Raw genomic sequence first — 26,595 nt, forward strand, 5'->3', positions numbered from 1 at the left:
TACCTGCAGTCTCCTATGTCTTGAGTTATTCCAGCAGCTGGCTTTCTGCAGCAGGCAGGAGTTCTTGTGAAAGTGCAAGTCCTGCCAAACAGTAACAGTGGAGAAGCAGACCACCACTCCTTTCGAATGGCTTCGTGCGAGTGGAGTGGGGTGGGGGGGGGGGAAGCTGGTTGCTAAGCGACAGAAGAGCGGTGGGAGTTTGCCACGTAACCGGAATTCACACCGTCTGCTTTTCTCCCATTCTTTCAACACCCCACCCTCTGGGGCAGAAATACTGAATGCAAAGGTCCTCGTCACCTCCCATCAAGCATTAGTTCAGGGGCCGGGCCTCCATGGAGGGCCTGGGTGTTGCTGGCGCCGCGCCCCAGCCAATGTTAGGAGGCGCGGGGAGGAGCCACGGCAGCTGGAGGGACTTTTAAATCCACGGCAGCGCGTCCCAACTGCGTCCGTGGAAACCAAACACCAGGAGGATAGTTTGGTTTGTCCTGGATTCATTTCATTCATTTTCTCTGCGTTTCTGTTGAGGGTTTAATCATCTGCTTCTCTCCTGATCTCATTTTCATTTCTATAAATATAAGCAGCGCCAATAAGAGGTTTGTATTTGTTTTTGTTTGGTGGGGTTCAAAGCACGGCTGAATTTAGTTACTCCTGCTGGTTGAGGTTATTTTTCCAGCCGATTGTAATTTCAGGGTCCTCGTGTTTTAATTTGTAGATGTTGTCAGATAAGGGCTGACAGTTTATTGAAGCTGGAATGATTTTGATGTTAAAGCCATTTCTCGAGGTAATATGCCAAAATTTATCGTTAGTTGTGATGCTATTGGAAAACGTTGCATTCTTTCGAAATGTAATGCTCACCTGAGTTTTATCAGAATCAGATTTATTATCACTGATGTACGTCGTGAAAGCTGTTGTTTTGTGGCAGCATTACAGTACAAGACATGAAAATTACTATAAGTTACTAAAAAAAAGTGTAAAAGAGGAATAATGAGGTAGTGTTCATGGACCGTTCAGAAATCTGATGGTGGAGGGGAAGAAACTGTTCATGAAACGTTGTGTGGGTCTTCAGGCTCCTGTACCACCTCCCTAATGGTAGTAATGAGAAGGGGGTATGTCCCAGATGGTGAGGGTCCTTAATGATGGATGCTGCCTTCTTGAGGCATTGCCTCTTGAAAATGTCCTTGATGATGGGGATGGTTGTGCCTTTGATGGAGCTGGCTGAGTCTACACACCTTTGGAGCCTCTTTCAATCCTGCACGTTGGACCCTCTGTACCAGGCAGTGACGCAACCAGTCAGAATTCTTTCCCCCGTACATCTATAGAAATTTTCAAGGGTCTTTGGTGACATACCAAGTCTCCTCACATTCCTAATGAAGTAGAGTCGCTGGCGTGCCTTCTTTGTGATTGCATCAATGTGTTGGGCCCAGTATAGATCCTCTGAGATGTTGACAGCAAGGAACTTGAAGCTACTCACCCTTTCCACTGTTGACCCCTCAGTGAGGACTGGTGTATGCTGTCCCAACTTCCCCATCCTGAAGTTCACTATCAATTCTTTGGTCTTGCTGGCATTTAGTGCGAGCTTGTTGTTGCAACACCACTCAACCAGCCGATCCCGGTGGCCACCCACTTCAATTCCACATCCAACTCCCATACTGATGTATCTATCCATAGCCTCCTCTACTGCCATGTTGAAGCCAGATACAGGTTGGAGGAACGATACCTCATATTCCGCTTTGGGAGTCTCCAACCTGATGGCCTCAACATCGATATCTCTAACTTCCGGTAACCCTGCCCCCTTTTCTTTCTTTCTCCTCCTCCTTTGTCTTTGCTTATTCCTGTGGTTCCCTACCCCCACCTTGATAGCCTGCCCATCTCCTCTTCTCCCCTCCTCCATCCTTTATTCTATGGTCCACTGCCTTTCCTACCAGATTCCTCCTCCTTCAGACCTTTGCCTCTTCTACCTATCACCTTTCAGCTTGTACATCTTCCCTTCCCTCCCTTCCCCCACCCACCTACCTACCTTCCCCCACCCACCTACCTACCTTCCCCCCTCACCTGGACTCACCTATCACCTGCCTGCGTGTGCTCCTCTCCCCCTGTTAACCCGATTTTTGAAGTCCCACTCCCGTCTGCTGTAAATCACACAGTGCCACAGGTTAATTCAAATGCATTTATTTAGCAATATATCACTAGGGAGCAATCTCCTTACACTCAGGTAGAGTCTGCAGCGGAGTTCTCCGAGGTACAGAGGGGGCAGACAGTAATTTATACAAACATTGTCACGCACACTTTAATGAGCCAGGCGCCACGGTTCTGGGTTGAGCAGCAAAGAAACAAAGGACAACTGCAGAGAAACAAAGAACAGTATCGCACCCAAAGTTCAGTTAATCAATTTGCAATCAAGAGACGCAAAGACAGGTATCACACTCATTGTTTGGGATAGCCTTCCCATTTCCCATTAAGTGCAACCATCATCCTTATAGTTTAACTTGATTGTAAGCCAATTAACTCCCGGACACAGCAATTATCACTCAGCACTCAGCACCCAGTCCATAAAAAGTGGTTTTGCTGCTCTGGCCTGCCACCCACCTTTCTGATCAGTATTTCATGTAGCCACAGTTCTCATCAGTTATAAGATATGAATACAGTTATAGTTTATTAATCCTTTACTTCCTCACCTTCTCTCCCCCCCCCCCCCCCACCTTATTCTGGCTTCTGCCCTCTTCCTTTCCAGTCCTGATGAAAGGTCTTGGCCCGAAACATCGACTGTTTATTTCCCTCAGTGGATGCTGCCTGATCTGCTGAGTTCCTCCAGCACTTTTTGTGTATTGCTCCAGATTCCAGCATCTACAGAATTTCTTGTGTCTCTATCTCTCTCCTGTATGCCTCCTCGTCACCATCTGAGATTCTGCCAACAACTGTGCTCATATTCTGATTCTGCTTCTGGTCAAGGATGACTTCCACTCCATTTCTGAAGTAGCTAAAGACCCATAAGAACAAAAGTAGTAGAGTCACAGAGTTACACAGCATGGAACAGGCCCTTTGGCCCACCTCATCCATGCTGACCAAGGTGCTGACCTGAGCTTGTTCCATTCCTCTGCATTTGGTCCATTCACCTGCATTTGGCCCATATTCCTGTAAACCTTTCCTATCCACAAACCTGTCCAAGTGGGCCTTGTACAGTGCTTTATACACCAATATCATTCGCTCAGCTGGACCTTGTCAGCTGCAGCTTTGTGAAATGGAACTTCCTTGACTAAAAACTGTGTCTGCCTATCCTGAGTGGGTCTGTCCCAATGAGTCTGCCTGTGGGAGGTAAGTCAACCTCAGATTGTTCCCTCTGTCCTACATTTGTCTGTCATGGTTGCTAGGCCATTCACTCACTCTCCCTCATGTCTATCATTATTGGTAAATTGGTTTATTATTGTCAGATGTACTGAGGTACAGTGAAAAACTTTGTTTTGCATGCCATCATTACAAATCATTTCATTACCACCGTGCTTTGAAGTGGTACCAGGGAAAACAATAACAGAATGCAATAACTGTTACAGTTACAGAGAAGGTGCAGGCAGATAATAAGGTTCAAAGCCATAATGAGATAGATTGTGAGGTCAAGAGTCCACCTTTTCATACTAGGGGACTGTTCAGTAGTCTTATAATAGCAGGATAGAAGCTGTCCTTGAGCCTGATGGTTTGTGCTTTCAGGCTTTTGTCCGATGGGAGGGGGGAAAAGAGAGAATGTCTGGGGTGGGAGGGGTCTCTGATTACATTGGCTTCTTTACCAAGGCAGCAAGAAGTGTAGACAGTCGAGGGAGGTTGGTTTCTGTGATGTGCTGAGCTGTGTCCACAACTCTCTGCAGTTTTGGGCAGACCAGTTGCCGTACTAAGCCGTACTGCATCCAAATAGGATGCTTTCTATGGTGCATCAGTTTAAAAATTGGCGAGGGTCAAAGGAGACAAGCCAAATTTCTTTAGCCTCCTGACGAAGTAGAGGTGCTGGTGAGCTTTTTTGGCTGTGACATCTAAAAGTCCTCACCTGTCACTCTAACAGAGGTCCATTTATTCCTTCACTGTTTTCTGTCTGTTAGCCAGAATTCAATCCTTGCCAGTATATTACATCCCATTTGCTTTAATTTTGCATACTAACCTCTTGTGTAGGTCTTTATTAAAGGTTTCTGAAAATCCAGATATACTAAATCCATTGGTTCTTGTTTATCAATTCTACCAGTTATGTCTTTTGGAAGAGATGGAAGAAACTCCAGTAGGTTTGTAAAAATTTCTTCCTTTTCATAAGTCTATCTTGACTTTGTCTCATCACATTGATATGGGCAATACTGGGTGAAATAGGGTTTTATTCCTGGGAACTGTCCATAAGCCGATTTCTCTATACGTCAGGTATGTCTGTTTCCTATAGTAACCCATATTGTATCGCCCTATGTACACTTGCTATAATTCTTTCATTTCTTTGAAAATTCACCCCTACACTTCATAATTAAACTAGTAGAATATGTACTGTATCCAGTATTAATGAATACCATGAAATACATGGAATGTCACCACCTGCCCTGACAGTCTTCAATGCATCTGAACCCACAGTCACCGTTGCAGATGTCAGATTAGTCTTCCAGAGAGTGAACCTACGGAAAGCATCTGGCCCATATAGTGGCCGAGTCCTCAGATCCTGCACTGATCAGATGGTAGGGGTATTTGCAGACATTTATAACCTCTCCCTACTTCAATCTGAGATTCCAACCTGCTTTGAGAAGACCACTATCATCCTGGTACCTAAGAAAACTAAGATAATGTGCCTTAATGACTACTGACCAGTGGCTCTGACATCCAGCACCGTGAAGTGTTTCGATAAGCTGGTCATGGCACACCAATTCCAGCCTCTCAGGCAACCTCAACCCAATGCAATTTGCGTACCACTGAAACAGGTCCACAGCAGCTGCCATCTCCCTGGCCCTACACTCATCTCTGGAGCATCTGGACAGTAAAGACACCTATGTTAGACTATTGGTTATTGATTACAGCTCTGTCTTCAATACTATAATTTGAAGCAAATTCATCTCTAACCTCCTAGACCTGGGACTCAATACCTCCCTTTGCAACTGGATCCTTGACTTCCTGACCAACAGACAGCAGTCAATAAGGATAGGCAGCAACACCTCTGCCACGATTATCCTTGACATTGGTGCCCCACAAGGCTGCGTCCTCAGCCCCCCTACTTTGTTCCTTGTACAATCATGACTGTGTGGCCAGATTTTGCTCTAACTCCATCTATTGGTTTGTAGATGACACTACCTTAGTGGGCTGAATCTCAAATAACGATAAGTAGGTGTACAGGAAGGAGACAGAGAGCCTAGTGGCATGGTGTCATGACAACACCCTTTCCATCAATGTCAGCAAAATGAAAGAGCTGAGACTTCAGGAAGGGGGTGGTGCACATGCTCCTGTTTGTATTAATGGTGCTGAGGTCGAGAGGGTTGAAAGCTTTGAGTTCCTAGGAGTGAACCTCACCAATAGCCTGTCCTGGTCCAACTATATAGACACCACATCCAAGAAAATGCATTAGCACCTCTGCTTCCTCAGGAGGCTAGAAAAATTTGGCATGTCCCCTTTGACCTTCACCAATTTTTAGTGATGCACCATAGAAAGCATCCTATCTGAATGCATCACAGCTTGGTGTGGCAACTGGTCTTGCCTGAGTCCACAAGAAACTGCAGAGAATTGTGGATCACAGCACATCACGGAAACCAGCCTCCCCTCCATGGACTCTGTTTACACTTCTCACTGCCTTGGTATAGCAGCCAACATAATCAAAGACCCACCCACTGTTTACCACCCCCCCCGCCCCTCCCCCAATTGGGCAGAAGATACAAAAGCCTGAAAACATGTACCACCAAGCTCAAGGACAGCTTCTATCCCACTGTTAAAAGACTATCGAATGGTCCCCTAGTATGGTAACCTTATTGTCTGCCTGAACTGCATTTTATCTGTAATTGTAACAGTTTACTTTGCATTCTGTTATTGTTTTCCCTTGTACTGCCTCAATGCATTGTTGTAATGAAATGATCTGTATGGACGGCATGCAAAACAAAGTTTTTCACTGTACCTCGGTACATGTGACAATATTAAACCTATTTACCAATTTATTTATCATTATCTGGAAAAATGCTATAAAAGTGGAATGGAGAATTTGCATGAAGTTCGATTTCTGTAAATCAGATCATCTGTAACCTAGCAAGCCCCTGGTTATTTTCTAAGTACCCTGTTATCACATGCTTTATCATAGGCTTTGCCATTTTCCCTAATAAAAGGTTGGGCAAATGGGGATTTACAAATTGATTTATAAATGTAGACATGGCCTCACCTTTTTTAACTTCCTACTCTTACTTTCTTCATCCTTGCTTATGAACTTGTTTTTTCCCCTGTTAACTCCCTCTCTTTTTTTCTAACTCCTGCTTTTTCAGCTGCCTTTGCAGGCCACTATGGGTTGGATCTCACTGGACATTTTATCAATGCCACTGTCTTCCACTTCTGCAGTGTTGCCTGCTTCTCCCCCTCTTATGCATAACTAACAATGTACCTACCAGCCTAAATATATTCTTAAAAATGGTGGAAAACTCATCATTATTTGGTTTCTGATTCATCTTGAACTTTTTTTTTCATGTCTGTAGATCATGGGATCACCATTGAAATGCAGCTACCTTGGAAGCTTCTGTCCACCTTCAAGCTTGGAGAATATTTCACCGAGTTCTATTAATGTTCAACAAAGGCCAGAATCTCGTAATCTGCTTGTCGTTGGCTCAAAGAACCATAATGAAGCTGAGAGCCCAGCTGCCAACAGCAAAGGTACATTTGTGAATAGAGGGAAAATGATAAATTTTTAGATATTTAGTAACATTCAAGGATAATATAGATTTTACTACTAGTGTTTCAATACAGGCCGTCGCTGGGTTATGAACACACAATTTATGGACAGCCCGTACATATGAACAAGTTCCCATAAATATTATTAAATTTATGGGAACTCCAGCCTTGGGGGTGGGGGGGAGGGAATAATGAATCTGTTTACATCTAACCTTCTCACGGTAATGGGACAGCAATGTCTCTTAAGAACACAGGCTGCTAGTTTCTCTGTGGGAGGCCACTTGAGAGAGTTGCTTTGGAAACCGACAAGAAATCACTTCTATTGATGCTTGTGCAATGATACTCTAAGCAAAGTAACATGCACTGATACTTCAAGCCCATCAAAACCAGTCATTGAGCTTGAGACATCCTGATTCTGTACCATTGTAACAAGGCAGGAAGAGATGATAAAGGTTCATGTTAATTGGCCCTCAACACCATTCATTTCCATACTGAGGAGGTATGGTTACCATGTTGAGTGATTTTTGTTTTGTGTCTATTTTCAGACTTGTGGACAAAATTGACTTACGGACATCTGTAAAAACAAAACCTGTTCGTACCTGAGGACAGCTTGTAAAGTTAAATAATGGGCAATGCATCTTTTTCCTACGTATCTTCATCTTTTCTAGGGTCCAGCATAGAATAACAGAGGGAAAGAGGGCATTTGGCTCGTGTCCCCAGCAACCCTGGGGGTGGGAAGAGGAAAGCCCCTGTCTCACCCCTCCCCTTCCCTTCTCTTTAAACTGGCTATCTTCCCTCTCTGCTCTCTGGTCTAATGAAGCGTCAGCAGTTCCTCCACCTCCCCACTCCCCACCACCACCCCCCCCGCCCCCCCTACACCCAAAAGATGCTACTCAATCCACTGAGTTCTTCCAGCAATTTATTTCTCTCCTTATAGCTAATACACTCATTCAGGCAACATACTGATGAACCTCCTCTGCACCCTCTTCAAAGTCTCCACATCCTTCCTACAGTGTCACTTCCAGAACTGCACACAATACTCCAAATATGGTCTAACTGAAGTATATTTTGATACAGCTGCAACCTGACTTACAAACTTTTATACTCAGTCTTGACCAATTACCACTTGTGTTGTCACTTTCAGGGAGCTATGGACTTTGACCCCAAGGTCCTTGTGTATATCAATGCTCCTGCCATTTACTGTATACCTTCCTCTTGCATTTAACCTCCCAAAATGTATCACCTCACTTGTCTGGATTAAACTCCATCTGCCATTTCTCCATCCACATTTCCAGCTGATCTATATCCTGCTGGATCCTTTGACGACCTTCCTCACTGTCCACAACTCCACCAATTTCCATGTCATCTGTAAACTTACTAATCAGACCACCTACATTTTCATCAAAATCCATTAATATGTACTACAAACAATAGAGGTCCCAGTGCTGGTCCTTGAGGAACACCACTGGACATAGAAGACAGGGTAGAGGAATGTTTTACTGACTGGTCTATGACCAAGCCAATTTTAGATTCAATTTATCAACTCACCGTGGATCCCATATGACTTAATTCTTCTGGACCAGCCTACTATGAGGGACCTTGACAAATGCTTCTTGAGTTTTTCATTGTTCTCTTTTAATAATAGAATACAAGATCTTTCTGTTCTGCTACAGCTGTAGAATGTTACTCTGCTAAATTAGTTTTAAATTACATTAAAAGTGAAACAATGATTTGATATAGTATACATGGATTTTAACAAGTCCAACTTGAGAGAGTTACCATGAAACTAAAATTCCATGGCTCCAAAAGAAATTTGTAAGGTGGATTAAAATTCAGCTCAGTGGCAGAAAGCAATGATTAACAGTCTGTAGAAATTTTGGTGGCTGGAGGGTTGCATTCAGTAGAGTTCTGCAGACTCTGTACTCAGCAGTGTAAATAATTTGGACTGTAATTTGGGGCTACAATTATAAAAGTTGGTCAAAATGTGTAGTTTGGTTGATTGTGAAGAAAGTCGTTCTAGGCCACAGGAGTGTATCTGCATTCAAAAGTGGGCACAAAAATGACACATGAAATTCAGCTCAGAGGGTTGAGGAATTGCTTTTGGGGAGGGCAAATCAGGCAAGCGAGTGCACAATAAATGCTAGAAGACCAAGAAGCATAGAGGATCGTGGAGTACACCTCCATAAATTCCCGATGGTAGATAATTTAGTCAAGAAGAATGTAGGATACTTACCTTTATTGACTGAGGCATAAAAGAGCAATTAGAACCTACTCGGAGTGTACAAAATACAGCTGGTGTTCCATGTTCAGTTGTGGTCACCACACCACATGAAGGAAGGATGTGATGACTCTGGAGAGGTTTAGAGAAAATTTACAAGCAAGGAAATAAATGGGAAAGCTCTGAGCCAGCCTAGAGCCACACAGAATGGAAACAGGCCTTTTGGCCTGCTATATTTGTGCCAGCCATTAAACACTAATGTATATTATTCCTACTTTCCAAAATACAGCCTATAAGTCTTCTATGCCTTGGAGTTTCAAGTGGTCATCCAAATACTCAAATGTTTTGAGAGTACTTGCCTCCATCACCCCCGTCTGGCACTGTGTTTCAGATTTAACTCACTCTCTGGGTAGGGGATAAAAAAGATGGGCTGTATAGCTGCCTTCTATATTGCAAGGAAATAAGAGAAGTAATGTTGGCAGGGCTGGAGAATTATAGTTAGGAGATACTGACTAGTCCTGGGTTGTTTCCCATGGTTTGAATTTAGACTAAGAGGAGATTTAATTGTTTTTATATATTCATTCAAGGGATGTGGGCTTTGCAGGCTGACCCAGCATTTTATTGCCCTTGAGAAGGTGGTGGTGAGCTGCCTTCTTGAACTGCTGCAATCCTTGAGGTGTGGGTGTACCCACAATATTGTCAGGGAGAAAGTTCTGGAATTTTGACCCAGCAATGGTGAAGGAGCGGCCATCTATCTCCAAGTCAGAATGGTGTTGGCTTGGAGGGCAATTTCCAGCTTTAATAAGCTAACTTTAATTGAAGTATATAAAAATGAGGTGCCAAGGCAAGGTAAATTCTTTTTAAAAGAGAGACCCATTTTCCATTCCCATGGGCAATATAAATTCAATTGGTAGAGAAATTATATTGAAGGTGAGAAAAAAGATTATTTCACTGAGTGGTGTGGTTGCACAGCTGCCTGAAAGGACGGTGGAGGCAGAAATCCTTGCCGCAGTTGTTAAGAACCTGGATTAACACCTGAAGAGCTAGTCATGCAGAGGTATGGGCCAAGAGCTGGAATTAACCTAAAATTTTTTTTTGGCTACCATGGGCATACTGGATCTAATGCCCTTTGTGCTGTGAATTTTCATTTTTACCATGTAACTTAGTTGAGACCCAAACTTATTACTCATCTTAATAACCTAGATTCAAATCCAGGTGCCAGGGATGAAAAATGTGCATCATTACATTGGAACGTGTGGTTCTTCTAGCCTCTAAGTAACTTTTTTTTTCTTTTGCCTAGCTATAGTTTCTGCTTTGAAAAATCTTCAGAAAAAAATTCGTTCTTTAGAGGTGGAACGGGCAAAGGCTGAGCAGAAAATGCAGAGTCTGGGATTGGAAGCTGTTCAGTACAAAAATACCTTGGAGCAAGAAAAGAAAGATGCCATCAAGAAGACTGGAGAACCTAATGGTGAATGTGATTAGGTTTGCTTCATGCAAATATTTTGGACTAGGATTTTGTTTTTTCATTTGCTTTAGTCATGAGGAAATGCGAATGAGGAATTAACTAATATCTCCAAGTTTGCTGATGAATGGAAAGCAGGGTAAGAGGGTGAGCCTTGAGGAGGATGCAGAGAATGGCCTGATTGATTTGTACAAATACTGGCAGCTGCAGTAAAATGTGGATAAGTATGAGCAACATGTATTATTATCGGAATGGTCATAGGTTGGAAAAGGGGGAGGTGCAACAAGACCTGGATATGGGTAAGTATGCAGATGCAGCAGGTGATTAAGTAGGCAAGTGGCATGTTGGCCTTCATAGTGAAGGGATTTGAGTACAGGAGCAGAGATGTCTTGCTGAATTGTACAGGTCCTTGGTGAGACTGCACCTTGAGTATTGTGTGCTTATCTAAGCAAGGATGTTCTCGCTACAGAGTGAGTTCAGCAAAGATTCAATAATTAGTCCTGCCGTTCCAGAAATCAAATTTTGAATAGAGATTGGGTCAATTAGAAGAATGAGAGGGGGTCTCATAGAAACCTAAAAAAATTCTAACAGGACTGGATGGAGTAAATGCAGGAAGGATGTTCCTGATGGCTGGGAAGTCCAGGACCAGCGCTCTCAGTCTAAGGATAATCATTTAAGACTGAGATGAGGAGAAATGTTTTTCCCCCAGAGGTGGTTGAACCTGTGAGATTCTCCACCACAGAAAACAGTTGAAGGAAGATCATTGAATACATTTGAAGGATTTGCATCTTATTCTTGGGGCTAAAGGGATTGAGGGATATGGAGTGAAAGTTTGAAGAGGGTGGTGAATTTGGATATCTAAAAAAAAATGCAGATGCTGGAAATCTAAAATAAAAACAGAAAATGCTGGGAATACTCAGCAGGTTAGTTTGCATCTGTGGGAAGAGAAAACCCTTCCTGAGAGCTGGGAAGGCGAGAAAATAAGCTCATTAAGCTGCAAGGAGGGTGGGGGAGGTGATATCTTTGATAGAGTAAAACGGGTTGCCATCGGAGATGAGCTGTGAACAAGATTATTTGGTCAATGAGTGAGTAGGAGCAGTTAGAAAGTGAGAACATAGACAAGAGAACCCAGACACAAGAATGTAGGAGTTGTAAAATGCAGAGCAGGAAGACAGGTCCAGCAAGTCGAGCTCAGCATCCCCTCCACTCCCAGAGGGGAAAAAAAGGTGGGGGGTGGGTGGGTGGTTGGTGGTGGTGGGATGGCAGGGAAACAGATGCTGAGCCAATTTCACAGTTGGACGACTGATACATGCAGAAAAGTTCAGTTAACTGAAGTTGTCAAATTGAATATTAACTGCAGAAGGTTTTGCAACATACCCAGTCAGAAGATCAGGTGCTGTTCCTCAAGCTTGTGTTGGGCTTCATTGTAACAGTGCAGGAGGCTACAAACTGATGAATCAGAGTGGGATGGAGAATTAGTGGCAACGACAGGAAGCATAGGGTCTCCCTTATGGACCAAATGCAGATACTCCACAAAGTTGTCACCCAATCTGTTTTTTGTTTTGCCAATGTAGAACAGACCATATTGTAAACACTAAGTGCAGCACACTAGATTGGAAGTAGTACAGGTGAATTGCTGCTTCACCTGGAAAGACAGTTTGGGTCACTGGATGGTGGGAAGAGATAAGATGAAAGGGCAAGTGTTACATCGCCTGCATGTGCAAAGGAAGGTGGTGTAGAAGGGGGGGAGGTAGGTGGGAAAGGAAGAGTGGGCTAGGGAGTCATGAAGGGAAGTGAAATGCTGAAAGGGAAGGTGTCTGGTGGTGGAATCTCTTTGAAGGTGGTGTAAAGTACAGAGAATGATCTGTTGAATGTGGAAGCTGGTGGGGTGGAAGGTCATGCTCAGGGGACTCCTATCCTTGATCTGTCCTGAAGGAGATGGGATAAGAGCAGAGATGCAGGAAATGGATGAGATGTGGTCAAAGGCTTTGTTAACAATGATAGATGGGAAGTCAAGGTTCAGGAAGAAGGAAGACATTTCAGAGGCACCTGTTTTGAAAGTCTCATCGTTGGACAAAATACGACAGAGATGGAGGAACTGGAAGAATAGAGTTGAGTCCTTACAGCAGGCAGGGTGGGACAAAGGGTAGTTGATAGCTGTGGGCGTCTGTAGGCTTGAAATGGATGTTGGTAGCTAACCATCTCTTGAGATGGAGAGGTCCAAAAAGGAAAGGAAGAGTCAGCAATTTGACCATGTGAGGGTGAGAATGGGGTGGAAATTAGCAGCAAAAGTCCTGAACTTCGAGTTCTGTATGAGTACAGGAGGCAGCATGAATGCAGTCATCGAAAAAGTGTTGAGGAAGCGGGCCCATGTAGGACTGAAGCAAAGACTGTTCCAAATATTCCATAATGACAGAGATAGCTTGGGCCCATGTGAGTGCCCATAGCTGCATCTTTGATCTGGAGAAGGTAAGCAGAGTTGGAGAAGTTGAACGTGTGAACAAGTTCAGCAGGCAACTAAGTGTGTTTGATGGGGGGGGGGACTGGTTGGTCCTCTGCTCAATGAAGAAGTAGAGGGCCCTCAGGCCATCCTGACGTGGGATTGTACGACCATGGGATTATAAAGGGATTGTATGTCCATGGTAAAGCTGAGCCTGTTGAGACCAAGGAAATGGTCAAAGTAGCAGGCAACATTAGAGGTGTTACGGATATAAGTGGAAAAGGACTGGAGCAGAGGAGAAAGGATAGAGTTGAGGTAAGAAGAAATAAGTTCAGTGGAGCAGGCTGAAACAATGGGTCTCCCAAGGCAGTCCTGCTTGTGGATTTTGGGCAGGAGATGGGAGTGAGCTCTGTGGGGCTGAGATGCTATAAGACTGGAAACAGTGGAGGGAAGATCTCCCAAGGAAATGAGGTCCACGACTGTTTGGGAGTCCAAAGCTCAATGGTGGGATTGTGATCTAAGGGAAGGTATGAGAAGGCATCTGAGAGCTGACGTCTACCCTCTGTGAGATAGAGATCAGTTTGCCAGATTACAACAGAATCATTCTTGTCTGCAGTCCTGATGACGATATCGGGGTTGGCCTCTTAGTAAATGGAGTGCTGCAATTTCAGATGGGTAGGTTAGTGTAAATTTCCACTTTTTATTTCAACTGTTCAGCATCAGTAGATTTTTATTTTTATACAAAATAGTTGGATTGATTTATTGGTTCTGGTCTAGGTCTGATTGTAATTCTTTATTCAGAACTCTCTGTTCAGCTGGCAGCTGTCGAAGGCCACTGCTCACTGCTGGAGAAACAATTAGAATATATGAGGACTATGGTGGAACATGCAGAAACGGAGAAGAATATTTTATTGGAAAAACAGGTAATTATGTCAAATTCTTCTTCTGTTTAATTTGTCTGCAAGAAAGCTGGGACTCCTTCCATTGATCGATGGGGCTGTATCCCTTACAAGTACTGCAGAGAAGTGTCAAGGAATGCACTTGTTGGTTATTGATTTCAGTACAGATTGAATGCACAAATCTTTTGTATTGGGTCATAAACATCCCTGGACAAATAACATGGAACTAATTACAATAATTCACATCTTTAACATAATAATAAAATAGATCTGAGATGTATTATAAAATATGGCACGAAGCAGCATGAGATATTAGAAGGCCAACAAATGGCTTGGCCACTTAGCAGCATGTGTCATCAAATATAGTATAGAAATTCAAGTATAGTGAGATTCCAATGGGTTGCAAAGCTTTACATGAATTTTTAAAACATTATCTAAAGCTGATAATCTGAATTTGTGACTGTCAAGAGGCTAGTTGAAAACAAGCTGCACATATGCGTAGTGTTCTATGGTTCTGTATAATCCCACTATACGTATCCAAATTATTTGAAAGGTTTCCAATGCTGAACTTGAAGAGGTAAATTTTTGCCTCCATTATCATTGATTTAACTGAATTTAGAAGATTTAATTACTTTTGCTCTCTTTGGAAAGCTTTCTTTATAGGATTGTCTTACCTTTTTTTCATAGTTGACCTTTTAATATCACACCAATATTTTATATACTTTATTACATGTACTGTATGATTGTACCCTCCTGTTAAGTTTGTAGCTGGAGTTGTATTAGACATAGGGAAATATCTCCCTTCGAAAATGAAAACTAAGGGATCTGGGTTGTCCCACACTGTCCAATTATTAAAATGCATTGCTGGTTCACTAGAGAAGTAAATAAAGAGGTTCTTACTACAGCTGAGTATCTGATGGTGCTCTTGCCTGTTTTGCTTGAAAAGTGATCTCATTGAGCCAAACAAAATTCTGAAAGTGTTACATCAAAAACCGTTGTCAGTATGGAGATTCTGGAACTAGAGAGCATGGTGTCATAATGTCAGCTGTTTAGAGAAGAGGAGAAATTTCTTTACATAAAGGCTTGGAGATCTTCAGAATTCCCCTCCCAGATGGCAGCGACTGTTCAGTCTTAGAGTACATTCAAGGCTGAGATAAATAGGTTTTTGGGAACTAGTTGAGCAAAGTGACATAAAAACCTGGTGGATGAAAACTAGGATCATATGTAAACTTGAATGAAGACAGTCGTGAAGGGGCATGGAACTAAAAGTAGGTTTGTTTTTAATTCCTCGCAACTTTGAGGCTGAACCAGATGCTTCTCAAACCCCTGTCCTTTCTGATCTTGAGTTGGGCTTACAGCTATATACTGCAACCATCACCAATTTCCATTTCCAGTATGTCATCTACAAAATGATCTGCAGTTACTCACCAAGGCTTCTTTGACAGCATCTCCCTAGTTTATTCTTTTAAGTGATAGAATTTGTTAGAACAGTAGGCAGCTGGGAGCTTCACCAAGTTCTATAATTGACTTGGACATCAGAAAAATCCAAACTTGCAGATATGGCAAGCATGTGAGTAAACTGTAGCAGGACATAGATGGGTCAGCAGGATAAGCAGGTAAAAGGCAAATGAATTTAATATATTGAAATATGAGAAAGGGATAGGATACAAAAAGGCAATATAGATGTAATGCCACAGGTCTAAAGAATAGAAAGAGGCTCTTGTGTTCACATGCATAGTCTGAAGTTGGAAGGACATTCTAGAGAAAAGTTAGCAAAGCATATGAGATCTTGGTTTCATAGTAAAGATGAATACAAAAGCACACATGTCATTACGAACCTTCTATGAAACTCTGGTTAGTTCACTACAAAAGTATTGTGTACAAATCCAGTCACCACTTTTAGAAGGATGTGAAGATTCATGAGAGGCAGAAGAAACAACTGAGCAGAATAGTTTAGGGTGTGGGATTTTAGCTACAGAATTAAAGAAGCTGGGAATGTCTCTTTGGAGCACAGGAGTTGAGGGGAGATTTATGGTGTTTTTCATTTATTCATTTTCTTTGTCCATAAGGAATAGTGGACACATTTCATGCTTCTGGAGAAGAAATCCAGAGGAGATGAGGATTTTTTTTAAATTCAGCAAGTGCTAATGTTACACTTGTGGAGAATAGAGGAGAGGAATGGAATTGACTTGAGTCGCTCTGCAGAGTACCAGCATGGACATGATGGGCAGAATGGCCACTTCCGGTGCCATAACCATTTTATGACTTTTTAAACATGCATTGTCCTGACTTAGAAAATGTGTTCCTTAGTCCTTGCATCATGAGCTAATGCATACAAATTTTCATTGTCTATCTCATCTAAATGAACTCAGTAAATGGAGCATTGCATGCAGCAAGACCTGAGCGATATTCAGGCACAAGCTGACAACATCTACTGCACTCCACTCATTTAAATTTGTATGAGTACTTTTGCCAGCAGTGTTCAAATCCCAAATTCTAAGTAGTTAAAAGTATGATGGACCAGTGCTGTTTGTCATATTGTTATCCTTATTTATGGAAAGACAAATGTTTTGGAAGCTGTTCAAGGATTTACTAGATTCTTTCTTGGAATGGATGGGTTTTCCTGTGAGGAAAGGCTGGACAGGCTCAGCTTGTACTTTGAGGTTCAGAAGAATGAGAGAGGACTTTATTGAAAGCATTGTGGTGTCTTCACATGGTGGATGTAGAGAGGACAGCGTAGGGTGCAGCAGTTAGTATTGCTGCCTCATGACTCCAGGAGAATGGAGTTTAAACCTGACTGTGGAGTTTACATGTTCTGCCTAGTGCTTTGGTTTCTCCCCACATCCCAAAGATGCTTCTGTGTTAATTAGCTACTATAAATTGTCCTTTAGTGTAGGTAAGTAGTAAAAGAATTAGAAGGGAGTTAATTGACTTGTGCGAGAAGCTAAATTGCTGAGCTACAAGGGAAATGAGGAGTGGGGGTTGTGATCATGGGATTGCAATGTTGAGAGTTAGCATGGAACTGATGGACTGAATGACCTCCTTCTGTGTCCTATTAGGTAAGTGTGTGAGTATCTAGAACTAGGGATCTCTGTTGGAAAATAAGTTGTCCATTTAAGATAGAGGGGACGCAATCTTGAGTGAGCAGGTCTTTGGAATACTCTTTCCCAAAGGGCAGTGGAAGCAAAGTCTTTGAATATTGTTAAAGCGGGAGAAGACCAATCCTTGTAAACAGAAGGATGAAAGGTTATCGGGGCTGAGTGGCCTGTGCCATTGTGTCTTGGAAAAATATTGCTGTTCCTCATTGTTGTTGGGTCTAAATCCTGGAACTTAATGCCCAACAGCATTCAGGGAATACCTTCTCCAGAAGAACTGCAGCAGTTTAAGATTTTTCCAATAGCGGCTAGGTTTGGGCAAGAGTGGAAGTGTTCCTTAAAACTTATCTGGGATCAAACATTTGGTCAGCATCCCGAATAGTTCTGTATAACTTCTATGATATTTTGTTTGATACTGTCCTTGTGAAGCACCTTGATATGCCTCAGTACATTAAACTTGCTTCAGGTCATCCCCAGGTATACGGCAGGGTTCTGTTCCTGTGAACTGTTCATAACCCAAACACTTTACAAGTCTGAAATGCATCCATGAATCAAGTTTCCACACAGCAGAAGATGCCTGCAGCCCCAAAGCAGCCAGCAAATCCATACCACTGGTCTCCCAAATGCTCGTCCGTATGTACGGGTTGTACATAAGCTGGGAGTTTGTAAGCTAGGGAGGACCTGTATACTCCTCCAGCTTGAGCTGGTTTTACGTATTAGACATTTATAAAAGGAAACAATCACTTCATGTGGAAAACCAATGTTTAAATATGATGTACTTGCCCATTATTCCATAATGTTTATTAAGTAGTAAATGGTTGATCTTCGTCTACAGGTGTCATTGCAGATGGATAGGCACTGGGATCAAGCAGAGCTGCAATCAAAGCTTGAAAAACTAGAAATCCTAGAACAAGAGTGTTTAAAAGTTAATGCAACACAAACCAGAGCTGAAGTAAGTTATAAAATACAAAAATGTATCGTCGAAGAACCGCATTGGTAACCTTTTATTTCCTCCTCTTTCATACTTTAAGCTATTACTCGCAATGTGATTTGAATATCTGAAATTAAGCAATTCACACAAAAATACATGTACTTTAAATAGGTTTCATATCATTTAGAAGTGGGAAATAGAATACTATTTGCTGATTAATCAAAAATGGTTACGACCATTAAAATAGATATATATTTAAAGTGACAATTTTTAATAGTTTCACAGTAAAGATTATTCCAGTGTAGTGAGGTAATGAATTGAATTACATTTTACTGTTGTAGAATTTTCCCATTTCTCCTGCATTTGCTTTAGTCTCCTAATGGAAAACTGATTTCTGTTCTGGCATTGCTTTTAAACAAATCCTGTAATCCATCTAATATGGATTATGTAAAGAGAAACAAATTGGATCTATGCCTATAGTTTTTGCCTTGCTAAGATATAGCCAGCGGGAGCTAGAGGAAGAGATATTTAGGCAGATTATGGAAAGATGTAAAAACAATAAAGTGGTTGTAGTGGGTGGTTTTTAACTTCCTTAATATTGACAGGGACTTGCTTGGTGCCAGGAGCTTAAATGGGGCAGAATTTGTTGGGTGCATGCAGGAGGGTTTCTTGAAACAATATGTAGATCAACTAGGAATAGGGCTATACTGAAGGATGAGCCTGGCTGGGTGATTGGAATTTCAGTTGGGGAGCATTTTGGGAATGGTATTCGGCAGGAAGTGGGGGAAGTAGTTTGGGAGAGGAAGTTCATACTTGACATATGTGGGGGTCGTTCAAAGGCCAGATGGTTAGAGTTCAAGACCAGCCTGTTTCTGTGAGGGTGAAAGATAAGGATGACAAGGTTTAAGAACCTTGGATGATGAGAGATATTGTAAGTTTAATAAGAAAAGGAAGCATATGTAATGTTAACCAAGTTGAAATCAGACAAGGTCCTTAAAGAATATAAAGGAAGCAGAAAAGATTTAAACAAGAAATTGGGAGGGCTAAAAGATGCCATGAAATATCCTTGGCAAATAGGGTCAAGGAGAATCCCAAGGCATTTTGTACATGTATTAGTAACAAGCTGATAGGGTTCTCTTGAGGGCAAAGGAGAGAATTTGTGTGTGAGGAGGAAGTGGGAGAGGTCCTTAATGAGTACTTCACATCAGTATTCACCAAGGAGAAAGATGAAGATGATGGTTAGATTTGGAAGGGGTGGAACAATATTCTAGGGCATGTTGATATTAAGAAAGAGGAGATGTTGTGTGTATTGAGAAACATTAAAGTGGATTAGTTCCCAGGCCCTGATGGAATCTATCCCAGAATACTGAGGGAGGCAAGGGAGGAGATTGCTGGGGCCTTGCCAGAGATATTTGTATCTTCTATGGCCATAGGCAAGGTTCCAGAAGACTGGAGAATAGTCAATCTTCCTTTAAGAAGGGTAACAGGGACACCAATAAACTTATAGGCCTCTGACCTTGTATCTGTAGAAGGGAAATTATTGAAGGAGATTCTTAAGTACAGGATTTACTCACATTTGGCAAAATGGAGACATTAGGAAAACTCAGCATGGCTTTGTGTAGGTGAGGTCCTGTCTCTTTAAAAACTGATTCAGCTTTTTGAGGAAGCAATGAAGGTGATTGGGCAGTGGACATTGTTTATGTGAACTTTAATAAAGCAATTGGCCAGGTCCTTCATGGTAGGCTGGTCCAGAACATTAAGTCACATGGGATCCATGGTGAGTTGGATCCAAAATAGAAGACAGGGTAATGGTGGAGGGGTGTTTCTCTTACTGGAGGTCTGTGGCCAGTGGTGTTCCACAAGGATCAATGCTGGGACCTCTGTTTGTGACATATAAATGACTAGGATGAAAATGTAGACGGGTTGATAAGTAATTTTGTGGATGACACAAAAATTGAGTTGTTGAAAGTAGAAGAAAGTTGTCAAAGGATACAGTAGAATGTAGATCAGTTGAAAGGATGGCAGATTGAGTTTAATGCTGACAACTGAGGCATTGTACTTTGGGAGGTCAAATGTAAGGGGAAATATACAGAGGGATCTTGGGATCCATGTCCATAGCTCCCTAAAAGTGGCAAGGCAAGTAGATAGAGTGGTAAAGAAGACATACAGCATGCTTGCCTTCATCGGTCAGAGCATTGAGTATGAGAGTCAGGAAGTCACGTTGCGGCTGTATAAAACTTCAGTAAGGCTGTGTTTGGAGTATCGTGTGCAGTTCTAATTGCCCCTTTACAGGGAGGATTTGGAAAAGGTACAGAAGAGGTTCACCAGGATGCTGCCTGGAGTAGAGAATATTAGTTATATGATGAAGTTAGATAAACATGGATTATTTTCTCTGGAGCATCAGAGGCTGAGGGGAGACCTGAAAGAGATTTATAGAACTATGAGAGGCATCAATAGGGTAAATAGTCAAAGTCCTTTGCTCAGGATAGAAATGTCAAATTCTAGAGGACATAGCTTTAAGGTGAGAGGGGGAAAGTTTAAAGGAGGTGTGCAGGGTAAGCTTTTTACACTGAGAGTGGTAGGTGCCTGGGACACATGCCAGGGCTGGTGGTGGAAGCAGACATGATAGTGGCATTTAAGAGGCTTGTAGATGGGCACATGACTGCGCAGGGAATGGAGGGATAGGGATCAAGTGAATGCAGATAGGCTCAGTTTAATTTGGCATCATGGTCAGCATAGACATCATGGGCAAAAGGTTTTTGTGCTGTACCATTCTACATTCTAGTAATCTTTCCAGTGCCCTTGTAGTTATAAATCTTAACAGTGCAAATCAAATACCTTTTAATGAATTTATTTATATAATGTTAAGAAAATTTAAAACAGACTTGTACTACACTGCAATTCAAAAATAAACTGGTGCAGTTGGGTAGAGAAACAGCAGATAAAATTTAATTCAGACAAGTGTGAGGTGTTGCATTTTGGGAGGTCAAATGCAAGAGGAAAGTACAGAGCAAATGGCAGGATCCTTAAGAGCTTTGATGTACAGAGCGATCTTGTGTTGCCACTTTCAGGGAGTTGTGGACTTGCATCCTGAGTGGACAGGGTGGTAAAGAAGGTGTACGGCACACTTGCCTGTTATCAGTTGGGGCACTGAGTGTAAAACTTGGCAAGTCATGTTGCAGCTGTATAAAATTTTGGTTGGGTTACATTTGGAGTATTGTGTGCAATTTTGGTTGCCACACTATAGGAAGGATGTGGAGGCTTTGGAGAGAGTGCAGAAGAGGTTTACCAGGATGTTGCCTGGATTGGAGTGTATTAACTATAAGGAGAGGTTGGACAAACTTGGATTGTTTTCTCTGGAGGTTTGGAGACTGAGGGGAGACCTGATAGAGCTTTATAAAATTACGAGAGGCATTGAGAAGGTGGAAGATCAGTCTTTTTCTCAGGATAGAAATATCAAATGTTAGAAGACGTAGGTTTAAGTTGAGAGGGGGAAAGTTTAAAGGAGATGTGCATGGCAATTTTTTTTATATATATAAACAGAGTGGCAAGTGTCTAAATGTACTGACAGGGGAGGTGGTAGAAACAGGTATGATAGCAACATTAAGGGGCATTTAGATAGGCAAGGAATAGAGGGACCACGTGCAGGCAGATGGGATTATTTTAGGTTGGCATTATTTTAGATTGGCATTATAGTTGGCACAGACATTGTGTACAATACTATGATCTATAAACTGTGAAATATTGCATGAGCTTAAATATAATGAGGGAGAAACTATATAGCAACTTTGATTAGGGTGATATATAAACTGTTTAGCAATGAAGGGGAAAGCAGATACCTTGACTATCGTTTTCCAGTCCTCTCTAGCTCCAGTCAGTGAATTGGTATTTTTTTTTCTGAATACTGCTGTTTGCAGAGAAATTTTGCAAACATCATCAAGTTGTTGAGGGATAGAAAGGTTCAGCATTCAGGCCTTTCGGTCTATGCTGGCTCCAAGTCCTGCTGGTCCTGTTCTCTCCCCCATTCCTTTTCAAATTGTTCTCTTTCAGTTGCCTTTTTGTATTAAGTCTGTTTTCACCATCCTCGCAGAACATGCATCTTTTGCTCTGAATGTTATAAATCCTATATGCTGTACCTACCTCCTCTAAACATTCCCTTCCAACTTTATGCAAAGGTACCTCTGAGTCCCTCTGTTCCTGTGCATCTTTTAGGAAAAGTGCCAATATGCCTGCATTGTTTCTTATTCTTTCTGCCAAAATGTCAAACTTCACACATTAAATTTTCTACCTGCTGTATCTGCCAATTCAGCTAGCCTAGCTATCTGTCTGTCTTGCTGTCTATTACCATACTTGAAGCTTTGTGCCATCAGCAAATTTGGAAATATTACCCTACATATTTTTGTCTAAGCCATTAAAATATTTCAAAGTAATAGTCCCCACACATCACTGTTAACTATCCTTCAATCTAAATAATAACCATTTGCCACTAATCTATTTTTTTCTGTCTTTTTAGTTACTTTTCTATCCCTGCTTCATGTGATCCTCCAACTTAAAAAGCCTCAATGTTTTGTTGACCAATCCAACTTGGTGAGCAAGTATGACTTGAACATATCCACGTTGGCTCCACCAACTTAGAATTCTCTAAGTGTTTAATGATTTCTCTGATTTTTTTTTTCCTTAAAACATCTGCGCAACTAGCCTTTAGCTGTCCGATATTTCTTTGTTTCTCTTTGGAAAAAGTGTTACATTTTCTATTTTCCATTCCTTTGGCCGCTGCTGTAATGGAAAATCAGAAGATTTGTGGCAAGTTTTTCCATAATCTGCAACCCATATTCCGTAACAATTTAGGATGCAGACCTGATTATTTGTTTGGTGGAAGCACAGCTAACCTTTTAATGATCCAAGCTACCACTGCTGCACACCACTATTAAAGATGTCAATAGTCCTTCAGGAAGGCAAGACCTTCAGGCCAAATGTAAAGAATGCTTGGAGATGCTCCTGAACTGTGAGTCAACTATGATGGATGTCACTGTTAAATCCTCCCTCGATGCTCTGGAAGGGACTCTGTTGGAGAACCTTCTGCAGTCAACTGCAACCCCTTACCTACTTTCCCACCCCATCCATATCTGCAAACAAGCCTGTTCTTAAAGAAGTAAGACATACCATCATGCAAACCTAGAACTATATACAGTATGCCCAATCCAAGAACCATGTCAGAACAAAATCCAGATCTGTGCATGGCCTTGTGTGAAATGTGTCTGCAGATTGGACAAAAGCCCATGAATATATGGCAAGTAAAATACACCATTTAATGGATTATTATCAAGAATATTTTCTAATGTGTTTCCCTCTTTCATCAGCACCTAATTAAGTTAGACTGTTTCATTGACCCCCCCCACCTCCCCTCCCCTCCACCTGGATCCACCTATCACCTGCCAGCTCTTCACTGCTTCCCTCCACCTTTTATTTTGGCCATCTCCTCTCTATCTTTCAGTCCAGACAAAGGGTCTCAACCCGAAACGTCAACTGTCCATTTTCCTGCTGAGTTCCTCCAGCATCTCGTGTGTTGCTCCAGGTTCCAGAATCGCAATCTCTTGTCTCTGTTTCAAGTCCTAAGGTTTCTCATGTACTGAAAGCAGCAATTAAATGCTGTACAACCTGTGGGTCTCCATATGTGGTTTCCTAATAGGCTTGTTGTTTTGTTTTTGGATTGATCAAGTTCTGTTTGTTGAAATGTTGTATTAGGGAGTCAGAAAGTAGTAGTATTTGCTCTCAAATCACCTAGAAAGCTGTGAAAGTAACTCTCATTTATCCCTCTAATAATTTTATCGGTGAGAATGTTCCCTTGAAATTTTCTGACAATGAATTGATGTGATGACAAACTATGGAATTTTAATTTGTGGTTAGCATTTGATCATTACAGTAACTGATTCTAAAAGACTTGGGTGTTGGTGGGAGTGAAGAGAATATGATCTAGATTGTATTGGGTTTATCGTATTGGTTCACTGCCAAGAAATGCTGCACTCAAGTGATATCAATAATGCAGTCCTCAAAAAAAAATGTGAACAGTCAACCTGTCTTAATTTTTAAAGTGACATTTTTTGGGGGGGGAAAAAGGTTTTTTTTAAACCAATAAAAAAATCCTGATGTTTCCTTGGATTAAAATACATTCTAATAAGTGTAAATGTGTTTCAATTTTAGGGTAAAATTAATGAACTACAACAGAGACTTCAAGAAGAAGAACATCAGCGTAAATTGATCCAAGACAAAGCGGCTCAGGTGAGTCAATTATAATATCGTACACACAGCTTTGAAGGCACTGTAGTCCAATAAATTGGTGTAACATCCTATCTGCAGAATCATTCCTATCATTGGACTTTAGAACATAGAATAGAATAGAACAGTACAGCACAGTACAGGCCCTTCGACCCATGATGTTGTGCCAACCTATATAAACCTACTCTGATAAATCTAACCCTTCCCTCCTACACAGCCTATAACCCTCAATTTTTCTTACATCCATGTGCCTATCTAAGAGTCTTTTAAATGACACTATTGTATCAGCCTCTACCACCAACCCCAGCAGAGGGTAGTGGTCGATGGGGTTTATTCTGGCCGGAGGTCTGTGACTAGTGGAGTTCCGCAGGGATCTGCACTGGGACCTCTGCTGTTCGTGGTGTGTGTGTATATCTGATGGATGAAAAAGTGAATGGGTGGGTTAGAAAGTTTGCAGATGACACAAAGATTGGTGTAGATAGTGTAGAAGATTGCCAAAGGATACAGTGGGATATAGATCAGTTGCAGGGATTAGGTGTCATTAGCTTAATTAGTTCGGCACAACATCATGGGCTAAAGGGCCTTTTCCTGTGCTGTACAGTTCTATGTTCTACTGATGATACTGGGGGGAAAATGTTGGCCACAAAAATGGACAATTTCACATTGCCCTAAGATCTTTGAGGTAGAACTGAATAGGCAACTGCAACTTGGTTTAATATTCCATCTAATGCAACTCTTTCCATGAAGTGTTATGTTTTATTACATTTTACTGTTGAAAAGTCTTTGCATGGGACAGCTGCATGTTTGAATTGATATCCACTGCGTTAAATGGTTTTCATGTATAATATATGAAAACTTTGTAATATCATTCTATTGTTTACTGAGCAGTTACAGTGTAGTACTAATCAGGAATTCAATTGAAGATTTGCTTCTGATTCAGATCTATTTCCTTTAGGATTAGGCAATGTTTTATTATTTAGATTATGTAATTGAAAATGCTTTCTGTCAAAATATTTATTGTTTTGAAAATAATTGCTTTAGTAATTTTGGGAAAATTTTACGCAACAAACCAAACTGCATGTTGTATTTGAAAGCATTGTACAAGAGAGCAAGAGTGTACTCTATTTTAGGAGGCTTAATTTTTTTTAAATGCCTCTGTCTCTTTTATAGCTTCAAACTGGACTTGAGATAAACAGAATACTTATAGGATCCTCTTCTGCAAAAAAGAAAACAAAAGTGAAGAAAAGGAAAGGCATTGTGAAGGTGCAATATATGACAAAATTAATAATAAATGGTTAACCAGCTAATTAGTTCATGAATTACAAGTCATTGACAAAGCTTTTTTCTTATAATGCAATGTGCTGTATCTGGGAGATTGCATTTTTTTAAATTTCCATATTATAGGCTCTAACTGTAATTGGGCTTTCCTTGTGACTAACTATGCTCTAAGATTTAGTTTCTAAAAGATTGCATTAATTCATCAAAGTGCAAATGATCTGTCAAGGGGTTAAAGTTGGTGCCGCAAAATGCTACATAAGAATAATCACCTGAAAGGCCTTCTGTAACCAATAATCAGCCTATGAATATTCCTTTGAATTATATCTAACAAGAAATCTATTATTTTGCAGAATGAGATGAAAAAGGAAAACTGTCAGTCACCTCGTCTTTGGCCAGGACAAGTAGAATTTCCATTTGTTGCCGGCACAGTGAGTTTAATGAGCAAGGTTTTGAGTGTGCATTTTTTTTACATAAACTAAACCCCAATGGATATTGTCATATAGTCTGTAGAAGGTGTTCAGAGATAAAATTGGTATCAGAGCTCCAATGAACTGTTCCAAGCAGTATGAAATGGGTTACTCCCTGATATTTGCTCATGTAGCATGTTTTCTTTTTGTTTTTGTGAAATGCAGAACTACTGACGAGGTACCCATTGGAAATAGAGATAATTTAGATTGCTTTTGTATATATTTTGGCAGGTGTCTTCTTGACTGATTAATTGTAAATCATAGTGGAAAAAGTTGTCTGATGCATTCATCAAGTTTTGCATGATAATTGGATTGAAAACATAGTTTTTACATTGGAGTAACAACCTACCTTCCAAAATCAATGAAGCACTGGTAGATGTGGATCACCTCTGCTGTTGTGGCTTTACCCTTCCCAACTTGCGTAGCTTAACAGCTAACTTGACCTTTTGCCCCCCCCAAAAAATCAGTCTTTTCAGACTTGGTAAACTCATCTCACATCTGGAACAATAACTGTTACCCTTGAACACAAAGGTATCTGCCTGTCACACGTCTTAAATTTCCTTCACTAAGACTGGGAAAAGTGGGTCACATTCTCCAAGCAGGAACAGGGATAGCTTCTACCTTTTAGCTGTCTCAGAAAATTCTTTGGAGCCACTTGG

General features: G+C 41.4%; 1 protein-coding gene across 3 annotated transcripts in view; it reads left to right on the plus strand.

The window, feature by feature from the left end:
* The window catches only part of cep57l1 (centrosomal protein 57, like 1), a 38,651-nt gene that overhangs the window by 3,602 nt on the left and 8,454 nt on the right, over nucleotides 1-26,595 (plus strand). The window contains exons 1-8 of one of the 3 annotated variants that reach the window (XM_052024989.1): nucleotides 443-593; nucleotides 6,678-6,852; nucleotides 10,389-10,556; nucleotides 13,792-13,913; nucleotides 17,820-17,936; nucleotides 24,117-24,194; nucleotides 25,362-25,454; nucleotides 25,820-25,897. In XM_052024989.1, the coding sequence (XP_051880949.1) occupies nucleotides 6,681-6,852; nucleotides 10,389-10,556; nucleotides 13,792-13,913; nucleotides 17,820-17,936; nucleotides 24,117-24,194; nucleotides 25,362-25,454; nucleotides 25,820-25,897 (828 nt within the window). In that variant the 5' untranslated portion in view covers nucleotides 443-593; nucleotides 6,678-6,680. Of the gene's footprint in view, nucleotides 1-442; nucleotides 594-6,677; nucleotides 6,853-10,388; nucleotides 10,557-13,767; nucleotides 13,914-17,819; nucleotides 17,937-24,116; nucleotides 24,195-25,361; nucleotides 25,455-25,819; nucleotides 25,898-26,595 lie in introns of those variants that run through there. The other 2 variants (XM_052024987.1, XM_052024988.1) reach the window with 2 other exon arrangements.

The sequence above is a fragment of the Pristis pectinata genome, chromosome 10 (genome assembly GCF_009764475.1).
Source record: "Pristis pectinata isolate sPriPec2 chromosome 10, sPriPec2.1.pri, whole genome shotgun sequence".
Classification (NCBI taxonomy): Eukaryota; Metazoa; Chordata; class Chondrichthyes; order Rhinopristiformes; family Pristidae; genus Pristis; species Pristis pectinata.